General features: G+C 44.7%; 1 protein-coding gene and 1 pseudogene across 8 annotated transcripts in view; both read left to right on the forward strand.

Moving 5' to 3' along the window:
• The window catches only part of GAK (cyclin G associated kinase), a 64,351-nt gene that overhangs the window by 1,479 nt on the left and 49,730 nt on the right, over positions 1-13,142 (forward strand). For 6 of the 8 annotated variants that reach the window (XM_053577846.1, XM_053577847.1, XM_053577848.1 and 3 more), the window contains exons 2-3: positions 10,878-10,939; positions 12,560-12,619. In XM_053577846.1, the coding sequence (XP_053433821.1) occupies positions 10,878-10,939; positions 12,560-12,619 (122 nt within the window). Of the gene's footprint in view, positions 1-9,664; positions 9,684-10,877; positions 10,940-12,559; positions 12,620-13,142 lie in introns of those variants that run through there. The other 2 variants (XM_053577850.1, XM_053577853.1) reach the window with 2 other exon arrangements.
• LOC128576002 (chromatin target of PRMT1 protein-like) lies at positions 6,487-9,120 on the forward strand (annotated as a pseudogene).

The raw sequence follows: 13,142 nt of genomic DNA on the forward strand, positions 1-13,142 counted from the left end.
AAGTTTGGGGTGTGATTTGGTGAGAAAGCTCCAGGCTCTTCTTTAGAAGTGAAGGCTAGTGCCCCTAGGAAGGGATATGTGATTTTCTCTTACATCCCTCTGAAAGAGGAGAGTTCTTCTAGATAAGTTTATTTGTCCTGAAAATACCAGGTAATTGTCTTCTTTCAGTAAGAAATTTATAGTGGATAGGACCTGGTTTCTGCCATGTCTAGAGCATTCTACCAATAAGCCACATGTGCAAATGACTGAGCAACAACCAGTATCGGACAGAGGCTTTGGGGCAGTGCAGACGGTGCAGCCTGGAGGAAAGGCCAGGCAAAAGGTAGCTTGTTTCAAAGTGGGAAGTATGGAGAGTGCACCCTGCCTGGTGCAGGGCTAGGGGCTGGAAGAACTGCAGATGGGAAGTGGTTCCACTTGGCGGGAGAAGTTTGAGTCCCGAGAAAGCAGCTTACACAGGTCACTTCACACCCACGATGAACAGGGAAACATGGCAGCAGGCTGTGGTGGTGTGAAAGAACTTGTTTCCTTTTGCTTTCTGGACAGGTCAGGAGATAAAGACATAACTGATGCAATTATGTGATGTAGATTTCCTCCATTTAAACTTAAGAGGTGGCTTGCAACCTCTACATTGTTTTTGGAGCCTCTTTCTGAACGGAAACAGGGTAAGAAACTTAATAAACATTTAAGTATGTTTTGCTGGGACAGCTATCTTAGACCATACACTATGGGAATTCAAGCTGTCTTGTATAAATATAGGGAAGGCCCATAATTTGAAACCTGAGAGTGTAGATGTTTACAACTTCACAAGTTTTCAGATTTTGGAAAGATAATGCAGTATTTGTCTTCTGTGTCATGGAGTACCCCCAGAGTGGTTGGGACCCCATTCTGTAATTGGCCACATTAATATGTCTTCAATTAAATGAATAAGTATTCTTACTGCAGCATAAAGTGTGTAATTGGCCCCATATCAGTTCATGTCAGATTTTATCCCAAATGACTTGATGATAGACCAGATTTTGCTGTCAAATAAGTTAAGAAAAACTGGTTTTCATAGTTCTTAGAAATTTGCATTGGTATTATGAAATGGATTGTTGGAGCCAGACAGCTTTCTAATGTTTTCAAAATTTATTCTCAGTCTCTATTTTAAGCAGATTATTGGGCATGCCAGTGTTGAAGATGCCCAGTGCCCGTGTATTCTAAAACACATTCTTGTTTTGGGTCCCGTGTCCTATTGCTTCCCAGATGGATCACTGTTGCTGAGGCATGTGTGTCCTTTGTGTGGGGCAGGCTCCTCTGGTGTGGCTTGACCTGCATGCTCTGGATTTACTGCTAATGCAGTAAACTGAGGTAGAGAGTGAGCAGTGCCACACAGCTGTCATGTGGTTTACGTGTAAGTAATGTGGTTTAAGTGTAAGTAATCTGCTTTTGGTTACATGTTACCTGTAATTTTAGCAGCTATCTGCGTGGGGCCTTATGTGCCATGTGCATTGTTAATTGCTATGGGGAAACCTTCCCACTAGCATCCTTTGGTTCCTGCTGTGTTCCCTTGGGGATCAGGCTTTGGCCTGAGAAATAGGTGAGTGCAGCCCACCTGAACTCCCAGGGCCAGCTCTTCACTGCTCTGCCTCCTGGACAGATGGAGGTTCTTCCCTTCACTATGGCAGTATCGCAGCCTGGGTGAGGGCTCAGGGAATATTTGGTGCTGACTGACAGCTGCAGGGGTGTATGGTGCTCTTCAGACTCTTGGCTGCAAGTTTCAGAACCCACCGTAGTGAGTGTGGTAAGAGGAAGAGGCTGTGTGTCAGACCAGGGCACCTGGTACCAATAGAAATCTGTCTTGAAGTGGCGGTCAGCTGGCTGTAGCATGCTGGTGTTGTAGCACTTCTCTGTGACCAAGACCTCCAAGCCTTGAGCCTGGGTGATCTCTCAGGAACAATCCCTGGACCTAGAGACTGAAGTGCAGAGTTGTTCTAGGGAGGGTGATGCTGTCTCTTCCCCAGACACCACAGAGCACAGATAACCATGGTCTTTGGGGCTTGGGCAGTTGGCTCAAGGCATTAGGCCCGTGTGGCTCCTATCTTATGCCAGCTTAACTGCCCCCTCTCTCAGTTCTCCTCCCACTGCACCTTTCACTTCCAAGTTGGTGGCTTGATCATCAACCTCTTTTCTCTAACTAATACCCAGTGTGAAAAATAACCACCACCACAATTGTGGGGTTGTTAATATTTTGCTGGCATGATCCCTAGTGCTTTATGTAGATTAATCCTGATGATAACCCTAAAAGCAAGTACTATAATTGTTAACATTTTACAGATGAGAAAGAAAACTGATGTTTGTGGAGGCTAGTAGCTTGCCAAAGCCACCAGGCAGTGCATGGTAGAGTGGGCTGGGAGCCTGAGGGAAGGTCAGCCAGAGCTCCTTCGCATTCTTTGGGTACATGTCCACATCTGACCAGGGCCCATGGTTACCTACGCAGTGCTCTTCTGTCCTGCAAGCGATGCCCAGAGCATGTTAACGTGGCAGAGTCCAGTCTTAGCCTGTTTACTGCATGGCTGGTGCCCTAGGGGAGAGGGAGCAGCTCACAATGGTGTTTGGGGGCCTCCTGGTGGGGGCATGTCATATTAAGACCCTCCAGGGCAGCGCCTATGGCTCAGCGGGTAGGGTGCTGGCCCCATATACTGAGGGTGGTGGGTTTGAACCCGGCCCTGGCCTAACTGCAACAAAAAATAGCCGGGCGTTGTGGTGGGCACCTGTAGTCCCAGCTACTCAGGAGGCTGAGGCAAGAGAATCACCCAAGAGCTGGAGGTTGCTGTGAGCTGTGTGACACCATGGCACTCAGTGCCATAAAGTGAGACTCTGTCTCTATACACACACACACACACACACACACATACAAAAAGGCCCTCCAGGACACTGCATCTTTGTGCCCTGTGCTGTGGCTGGGCCTCTGCAGTAAGGCTTACTGCTGTGGTTTCTGTGCCTTGTGGGTGAGCCACTCTTCTTGTTATGCTCAGCCTCTGCCCCTCCAGGGAATTGCCTTCATGGAACATGTTCCTGTATCAGTCTGTTCAGGGTGCTGTAACAAGGTGCCCTCCACAGGGTAGCTTATAAGCAACAGTATTTGTTTCTCACAGTTCTGAGTGCAGGAAGTCCAAGGTGAAGGTGCTAGCAGAGTCACTGTCAAGTGAGGGCTGCTTCCTGGCTCGGAGACAGTGCCTTCTCTGCCTTCTTGCTTTGTCCTCCTCCCATGGTAGAAAAAGGAACAAAACCAGGATAAATAATGACGGGGATGAGCAGGGTGTCAGGGAAGGCCCCTCAGAAGTGGAGAGAGCAGGTCCAGGATGGAGCAGGCCGGCAAACATCCGAGGTAAATAGTTAGGGGTCCTCTGAGCCTGTGAGTGGTGAGGCCCAATAGAGAGGCCTCAGGCAATAGTGGGCTTGGTGTGTTTGAGGAAATGTCAGTGGGGGAGGGAGCAGGAGGCCAGGAGGCCCTGCACCCTGTCTGAGGACTCTCAGTAGGAACGTCCTTAGGGTGATCTACTTCAGTAATCATATGGTCTGAAAATGAGAAATGTTTTTAAATTGACAGATAAAGTTGTATGTTTTTATTATGCTGATTACAGGGTGTCCCAAAAGTAACCCCAAAGTTGGCATAATAGGGAAAATGGGAAATTGTAGCTAAATGTATCTTTATTTATAAAATTCTCATTGTAAAATTTTGATTTTTTTTTTTAAATTGAGACAGAGTCTCACTTTGTCACCCCTGGTAGAGTGCCATGGCATCACAGTTCACAGCAACTTCAAACTCTTTGACTTAAGCGATTCTCTTGCCTCAGCCTCCCAACGATGACAGGCGCCAGCCACAATGCCTGGCTATTTTTAGAGAAGGGGTCTGGCTCTGGCTCAGGCGGGTCTTGAACCCATGAGTTCAGGCAATTGGCCCATCCCAGCCTTCCAGGGTGCTGGGATTACAAGTGTGAGCCATCTCACCTGCCAAAATTTTGATGTTTTATTTTTTTTTTTTTGTAGAGACAGGGTTTCACTTTATGGCCCTCAGTAGAGTGCCGTGGCCTCACACAGCTCACAGCAACCTCCAACTCCTGGGCTTAAGTGATTCTCTTGCCTCAGCCTCCCGAGCATCTGGGACTACAGGCGCCCGCCACAACGCCCGGCTATTTTTTGGTTGCAGTTAGGCCGGGGCCGGGTTTGAACCCGCCACCCTCGGTATATGGGGCCGGCGCCATACCGACTGAGCCACAGGCGCCGCCCAAATTTTGATGTTTTAAAGTGTATGTATATCATGGAATGACTAAATCTAATTATGCATTACCTCACTTAGTTATTGTTTTTTGTGGTGAGAACACTTCACATTCATCCTTAGCATTTTTTAAGTGTACAGTATCTTGTTATTAACTGTAGTCACCATGTGTACAGTAGATTTCTTGAACTTGTTCCTAAGTGAAATTTTTCATTCTTTTTTAATTTGTTCCTTATGATCTTTATGCCTTTTATTTTTCTGGCTTTCTTGCATTGACTGGTCTCCCTAGTACAATGTTGTATAGCAGTGCTTAGAACAAACATCTTGCCTTGTTCTTGATCTTAGGGGGAAAAAAAACAAAACACTATAAGGCTAATCTTAGATGCAGGCTTTTATAGTTGCCATTTCTCAGTTGGAAGAAGTTCCCTTCCATTTCTACTTTGCTGAGACCTTGTTTTTAAAAAAATCATGAATAGGTTTTACTGTTTGTTTTTTTTTTTTTTTGAGACAAAAGAGTCTCACTATGTCACCCTGGGTAGAGTGCTGTGGTGTCACAGCTCACAGCAACCTCAAACTCTTGGGCTTAAGCAATTCTCTTGCCTCAGCCTCCCAAGTAGCTGAGTCTACAGGGCCCTCCACAATTCCTGGCCATTTTTTTGTTATAGTTGTCATTGTTGTTTGGCAGGCCTGGGCTGGATTTAGACCCGTGAGCTCCAGTGTATGTGGCTGGCGCCTTAGCTGCTGAGCTACAGGCACCGAGCCGGGTTTTATATTTTGACATATGCTTTCTCTGTGCTTATTGCACTGTCCCCATTCTGTTAATGTTGTGTACAACGGTGAACAACTTTGAATGTTGAGCCAATCTTGCATTACTAGGGTGAATCCCACTTAGTCATGATGCATTTGTCCTCATTATGTTTCGTCGGAATTAATTTGCTAGTATTTTCTTGAGGATTTTTTGTGTCTATACCAGGCATTCTCAAACTTTTTAAACAGGGGGCCAGTTCAGTGTCCCTCAGACTGTTGGAGGGCCGGACTATAGTTTAAAAAAAAAAAAACTATGAACAAATTCCTATGCACACTGCACATATCTTATTTTGAAGTAAAAAACAAAACGGGAACAAATACAATTCACACCACTTCATGTGGCCTGCGGGCCGCAGTTTGAGGACGCCTGGTCTATGCTATCGAGTAATACTGATCTACAGTTTTGTTTTGTTTTTGAGACAGATTTTCACTTTTTGCACTTTAGGTAGAGTGCTGTGGAGTCATAGCTCACAGCCACCAGAAACCCTTTGGCTGAAGCAATCCTCTTGCCTCAATTTTTCATTGTTAGTAGAGACAGGGTCTCACTCTTGCTCAGGTTGGTCTTGAACTCCTGAGCTCAAGCAGTCCACCTACTTCAGCCTCCCAGAGTACTGGAATCACAGGTGTGAGCCACCGTGTCCAGCTTACAATTTTGTTTTTATATCCTCTGGTTTTGGTTATCATGATCTCAAAAAATGGGTTAGGAACTCTTCTCTTCCTCTGTCTTATCACTGACTTGTATGAGATTGTTGTGATTGATAGAATTTAGCATCAGAGCATCTATTTTCTATTTCATGGATTTCCATATTTCTTTTAATCTATTTTTCCCCACAGATTTATTTATTAAAAATTTTAACAGCTCTGGTGAGATAAAAATAAGATACACCGGCTGCATACATTCGAAGTGTTTTGACACAGATGTGCACATATGGTGTGGCCTCCTGGGCAACAGCTTGATATGCTTTCTGTTGCTATAGATTAGTTTGCATTCTCTAGAGTTTTCCATAAATTAAATCATACACATGTGCTCTTTTTTTGGCTGGCTGTGTTTACTAAGCACTTTTGAGAGTCAGCCATGTTGCTGCATGTAATAGTGGTTTTATCTTTTTTACAGCTGAGTGGTGTTTCATGTGTGGATAAATTTTTTATCCATTTACCTGTTGATGGACATTTGGGTTGTTTCCAGTTTTAGGCTATTAGAGATGAAGCTGCCATGAACATTCTTGCTGAGAGTGAGTGTGAAGTGTTCTTACCATAGAAGTGACTACGTGTTTTGGACCTCGAGTGGGAGTTGGCGGCGGCTTCGGGATCTGTGGTGCCACAGACTAAAGGCAGGAAAAGCCAGGCCGGGCGATTAGGTGGATCTGCCGACCAGACAGTCAACCAGCAATAACGAACTAACCTCGCAATCTACAGCTTACCCATCTGACCAACCGCCCACCTAGCTAACCCAAGCCCCTCCACCGTCAGCTGAGGTTCGGCCAGTCCCCCGCCCACCCGCCGGAGCCGTGGTGGCAGCCCCAGGAGGAGCGCTGGCATCCGTTTCCTTCGATTCTCGGGATTTGAAGATGGCTGCATAGTCAGCACCAAAAGTTGTGCTAAAAAGCACCACCAAGATGTCTCTAAATGAGCGCTTTACTTATATGCTGAAGAACAAACAACCAATGCCAGTGAATATTCGGGCTTCGATGCAGCAACAACAGCAGCTAGCCAGTGCCAGAAACAGAAGACTGGCCCAGCAGATGGAGAATAGACCCTCTGTCCAGACAGCTTTAAAGCTTAAGCAGAGCTTAAAGCAGCGCCTGGGTAAGAGTAACATCCAGGCACGGTTAGGCCGACCCATAGGGGCCCTGGCCAGGGGAGCAATCGGAGGACGAGGCCTCCCCATAATCCAGAGAGGCTTGCCCAGAGGAGGACTACGTGGGGAACATGCCACAAGAACCCTACTTAGGGGCGGAATGTCGCTCCGAGGTCAAAACCTGCTCCGAGGTGGACGAGCCGTAGCTCCCTGAATGGGCTTAAGAAGAGGTGGTGTTCGAGGTCGTGGAGGTCCTGGGAGAGGGGGCCTAGGGCGTGGAGCTATGGGTCGTGGCGGAATCGGTGGTAGAGGTCGGGGTATGATAGGTCGTGGAAGAGGGGGCTTTGGAGGACGTGGACGTGGACCAGGGAGAGGTGCCCTTGCTCACCCTGTGTTGACCAAGGAACAGCTGGACAACCAATCGGATGCATACATGTCAAAAACCAAAGGACACCTGGATGCCAAGTTGGATGCCTACATGGCTCAGACAGATCCTGAAACCAATGATTGAAGCCTGATCTCCTTCCCATGAGACTCTTATTAAAGTCACCACATCTGTAAATAACCTTGAGCGATAACAGCTGAGAAGAAATTTGATTGATGCTGGATGGACCTATCATAATAGGCTATGGACTTGCCACCAGTTTGTGCATTTAGGTGTTCCTTTCACTTTTTGATACTGTGTTGTGTGAAAATTTTTTCCCCACTTCGATTTGGTTGGGGTTTTGGGTTTTTGGTGTTTTTGTTTTCTTCCCTTTGCCCAGATTTTGAACACAAATGTGTTGGCCTTGTGGCTAGAAAACCTTCCTCCTACCCCTCCTACCCCTCCTTCCCCTCCTTCCCCTCACTTGTCATATGCTGGGACACTAACATTTCTTCCGTTCATCTCTTTGCTCCCACAGAAAGGTCCCAGAAAGAGCCAGCGTTCTCCCCAGTGCCTCAGTTTCTGAGTTTGTATAGTTCTGTTCTAACATCTTTAATAGCCTCTTAGAAGTGTTTAGAAAATCTGGAGCTCGGGCGGTGCCTGTGGCTCAAGGAGTAGGGCGCCGGTCCCATATGCCAGAGGTGGCAGGTTCAAACCCAGCCCCGGCTAAAAAAAAAAAAAAAAAAAGAAAATCTGGAGCTCAAAAAGGCATTCTGCTACATTGATAATTGGAAACCATTGCCACAGGGCCACATAACAGTGTATACGTACTGAAGTTACTACCCTGTGCACTGGGCCCACACAGATGAGACCATTTTGTGCTGGTTGAGTACATGCACTTTCTACCTTCATGAGAGATTTACAGACTTCTTTTGGCTTTATTATGTCATATCCCAAAGGGGTACCATTGGGTTGTCTTACACCTGCAATACAGAGGATGGAGGATGGTGGCAGAGGAGCTGCTGGGAGGGGTCAGGAGATAGCCATGTTGGAATGCAGTTAGTTGGCTTCACGTTTATCCCACACCAGTCTTGGGCTTTTCCACTCACTGGCTTTGGCCCTTTTTGTATCTTCCTTGAAGGTTTAAATTCAACCATATTCTGTCAACTTCCAGTTTCAGTGAAATCTTGTATTTCTGGTTCATTATAACAAATTGTTCTCTCAAAAAAGAAAAAAAAAAAAGAAGTGACTACGTGAGGCAATGCATAATAAGATTTAGTCATTCCATGATGTATCTACACTTTAAAACATCAAAATTTTGCAAAGACGGCAGTGCCTGTGGCTCAAAGGGGTAGGGCACTGGGCCCATTTGCTGGAGGTGGTGGGTTCAAACCCAGCCCCGGCCAAAAAAAAAATTTTTTTTTTTTTGCAAAGAGGTGGCCAACATATAGAGAACATTTTGTAAATACTTTGTAAAATTTTATAATGACTATTTTAAATAAAAGTACAATTTCCCATTTTCCCTATATGGTGACTTCAGGGGTCACTTTGGGACCCTAACCCTGTATTCAGCATAATAAATACATACAATTTTCTCTGTCAATTTTAAAATGTTTCTCATTTTCAGACTGTATAATTACTGAACGTGTGCCTTAATTTGGGCGGTGGGTAAATATTCAGCAGTATAACATCAGGGCCATGTATAGTTGATGTGAACTGCCAAAATGTTTTCCAAGGTTATGGGAGTGTACATTTCCAAAAGCAGTGTGTAAGTCTGACACTTGCACCACTGTACGTTCTATTTGGCAGTAGCTGTGATCAGTTATTTAAATTTTAGACATTCTATGAGGAGTTTAGTAGTCTTTTGGTTTTTCATTTCCTAATGGAAATATGTGGTGCACTTACTTGCACAAAGTGTATCTTTAGTGATGTGTCTGTTTATCTTGCTCATTAAAAGTTTTATTCTGGCTCAGTACCTGTGGCTCAAGCGGCTAAGGCGCCAGCCACATTCACCTGAGCTAGCGGGTTCGAATTCAGCCCGGGCCCGCCAAACAACAATGACAGCTGCAACCAAAAAATAGCCTGGCGTTGTGGCGGGGGCCTGTAGTCCCAGCTACTTGGAAGGTGGAGGCAGGAGGAGACTTGCTTGAGCCCAGGAGTTGGAGGTTGCTGTGAGCTGTGATGCCACGGCACTCTACCCAGGGTGACAGCTTGAGGCTCTGTCTCAAAAAAAACAAAAAGTTTTATTCTTGAATTTTGGATTTTCTTTATATTTTGTGGGTAGAAGTCCTTTATTAGATATATGATTTGCAAAACCTAGTCAGTGGCTTGTCTTATCGTCTGCCCAGTTTATTCCAAAAAGCAGAAATTCCTTGTTTTTATTTATTTATTTATTTTTGTTTTTTGAGGATTCATTGAGGGTACAAAGAACCAGGTTACAGTGATTGCATTTGAAGGTAAAGTCTCTCTTAGAAATTCTTTATTTGATGAAGTCCATTTACTGTCTCTGCTTATATCTAAGAAATCTCCACTGAACCTAGGATATGTAGAAACACTTGATTTTTATGTATTGTTCTTAATATTCTACAACCCTTCTGCACTCATTTATTAGTTACCACAGTAGCTTTTCTTTTGTAGATTTCCCTAGGTTTTCTACATAGCCATCTGCAAATTAAGATATTTTTACTTATTTCTGCCGGGTGTGGTGGCTCATGCTATAGTTCCAGCATCTGGGAGGCTGAGATGGGTGGATCCCTTGAGCTCAGGAGTTTGAGACCAGCCAGAGCAAGAGTGAGACCCCCATCTCTACTAAAAAATAGAAAAATTATTCGGGGGTTGTGTTGAATGACTGTAGTCCCAGCTACTCAGGAGGCTGAGGCCAGAGGATCTCTTGAACCCAGGAATTTGAGGTTGTTGTGAGCTGTGACACCACAGCTCTCTGTGCAGGGGACACAGTGAGACTCTGTCTCAAAAAAAAAATAAATAAATAAAATAAAGTAAGCAAATCAATCCCAAAAAGAATTAGACTGATTTTCAGATGTTAAGCCAACTCTGCTTGGCATGGTGTATTATTCTTTGTATGTTGCTAGGTTTGATTTGCCAGTATTTTATTTCATTAGAATTATAAATTTATTAAAAACTCTGGTCTGTGTTCATGAGTGATATTAATTTTGGGGGGGGGGGCATTAAAGATCCAGTTTCTTATTCTAGCTTTTGTTAATTTGTCTTCCTTATCAATCATTCTTTTTTTTTTTTTAATTGTTAAATCATAGCTGTGTACATTAGTGCAATCAAGGGGTACAATGTGCTGGTTTCATATACAATGTGATTTTTTTTTTTTTTTTTTTTTTTACAATTTACCTAGAATCTGTCTGTTTCATTTATTTGTTTTCAGAGAACGCTTTTGGTTTTCTTGATTTTCTCCATTTTTTCCCCTTTCATTAATCTCTGTTATTAGGTTTATTTTCTTCCTTTCTCTGAAGCAGACCAGGTGAAATGCAGTGGTAAATAAATTGGGGCTGTTATTTTTTTCTGGAAAACAAATTTCTGGCCATAGTCACAAGTTTAGTTTGTATTTTATTTAGCTTAATATGTTAAATAGAATCATGTCACTGAACTGAAGAGTGTTTTTTTTTTTTTTTCATTTCCAGGAGGGTTTGCATTTGTATATGAAGCTCAAGATCTGGGAAGTGGCAGAGAATATGCGTTAAAGGTAATAAAGAGTGAGTTAACATTTTATGTGTGTTTTTGGTTTGTTTTAAAGGAAATCTCTGAGGGACACTGTTTTAAGAGATGTATCCCTATTATTTAGTTTCCTTTTTTTGCAGTTTGTATGTATTTGTCCTTTTTGTTTCTTCTGATGGTGACGTCATCAGCACTCTTAGATGCTGTGTAGTCAGAGCAAATGGTTGAAGCCATGGTCCCCACCTTGGGATTTTTTTTTTTTTCTCAGTTTCTGGCCGGGGCTGGGTTTGAACCTGCCACCTCCGGCATATGGGGCCAGCGCCCCACTCCTTTGAGCCACAGGCACCACCCATGGTTTTGGTTTTGTCCTGAGACACATACGAGGCCCAGCTTGGAGCCAGGTAGCCCTGCCTTCAAAAGTGAATTTTTGGACTCAGTGTCCGTAGCACAAGGTTACAGTGCCAGTCACATGCACCAAGGGTGGCGGGTTCAAACCCGGCCTAGACCAGCTAAACAATGACAACTGCAACAAAAAAATAGCTGGGCGTTGTGGCAGGCGCCTGTAGTCTCAGCTGTTTGGGAAACTGAGGCAAGAGAATCATTTAAGCCTAAGAGTTGGAGGTTGCTGTGAGCTGTATCGCCATGGCACTCTACTAAGGACAATATAGCAAGACTCTGTCTCCAAAAAAAAGTGAGTTTTTGTAGGCCTGGCTTTGGTGGTCTGCAGCATGCACCCATGTCTCTGCCATGTCTTCACTCACTTTTGTTTGTTTTGTTTTTCTTTGGAGTATTTGTTAAACTCCTTTTTTGGTTTTTCTTTTTCTTTGAGACAGAGTCTCACTATGTCTCCCTGGGTAGAGTGCCATGGTGTCACAGCTCACAGCAAACTCAAACTCTTGGGCTAAAGAGATTCTCTTGCATCAGCCTCCCAAGTAGCTGTGTGTACCTACAGGTGCCCACCACAACGCCTGGCTATTTTTTAGTTGTAGTTGTCATTGTTGTTTAGCAGGCTCAGGCTGGATTTGAACCCTCCAGCTCCGGTGTCTGTGGTTGGTGCCCTAACCACTGAGCTACAGGCACTGAGCCTTGCTTTTTTTTTTTTTCTTTTGGAGACAGAGAGCCTCAAGCTGTCACCCTGGGTAGAGTGCCGTGGCGTCACAGCTCACAGCAACCTCCAACTCCTGGGCTTAAACGATTCTCGTGCCTCCGCCTCCCAAGTAGCTGGGACTGCAGGCTCCCGCCACAGTGCCCAGCTATTTTTTGGTTGCAGCCGTCATTGTTGTTTGGCGGGCCCAGGCTGGATTCGAACCTGCCAGTTTAGGTGTATGTGGCTGGCGCCTTAGCCACTTGAGCCACAGGCACCGAGCCAGCTTTTTCTTTTTTTAAAAAAAAGAAATTCAAATTAATATGAGGGCACAGATTTTTAGGTGCTTTTTCTTGTGTTCTTGGATCATAAAGCTCTTTCAGGGGTTTCTAACCTCCTGTATAGTTTTTGCACAGATCAGGTGTCAGAACAGATAATCAGGTTAGTCTCTCTTAGATGTACTGCACTTGTTCTCTTAATGTGTTTTTGTTTCAGATAAGGTATTATGTGAAGTAGAGAAGTAAATAATCTTTAATCTTTTTTGTGTGCTATTTCTTGATACAGAGGCTGTTGTCCAATGAAGAGGAAAAGAACAGAGCCATCATTCAGGAAGTTTGTTTCATGGTATCCTTTTCCCAGGAACCAGGAGCTGACACATCACCTAGGCAGGCACAGACCTATGCCGCTGCCAGGTGGCTACTCACTGCTGTTCTGTTTGATGTGTTAAAATGGCCTTTTGGTTTTACTGAACAATCAATTCCTAGTACAAAGGAGTTCTTCCTCTTTCTTAACTCCCAGGTTAATAGTAAAGATTCAGGACTGTTAGGAATGGAGTTGTCATTCCTACATAAGAGGTTCTGATGGCAGGGATGGGCCAGTTAGCACAGGAGAGCCCCTGCCTCTGCCATCCTCTGAAGACCTGGCTGAGAGCTGTTGTCAGCCACTGCTGCTCACATTCTCACGTTGCTCAGGGCCCCATCCTGACAGAGGATATGGGCCTTTGCTTGCTGCTGCTGCCCCACATTCTCCCTGGGTGTGGAGCCCTCAGTGTTGGCAGTCTGCTTCTCTTCTAGCTCAGTCCACACTGTGAGCCTACAGGTCACCTGCTCCTCACAACCTCCCTGCTGCATAGCCCTGAGGGCTCTCT

Source organism: Nycticebus coucang, chromosome 23 (genome assembly GCF_027406575.1).
Source record: "Nycticebus coucang isolate mNycCou1 chromosome 23, mNycCou1.pri, whole genome shotgun sequence".
NCBI lineage: Eukaryota > Metazoa > Chordata > Mammalia > Primates > Lorisidae > Nycticebus > Nycticebus coucang.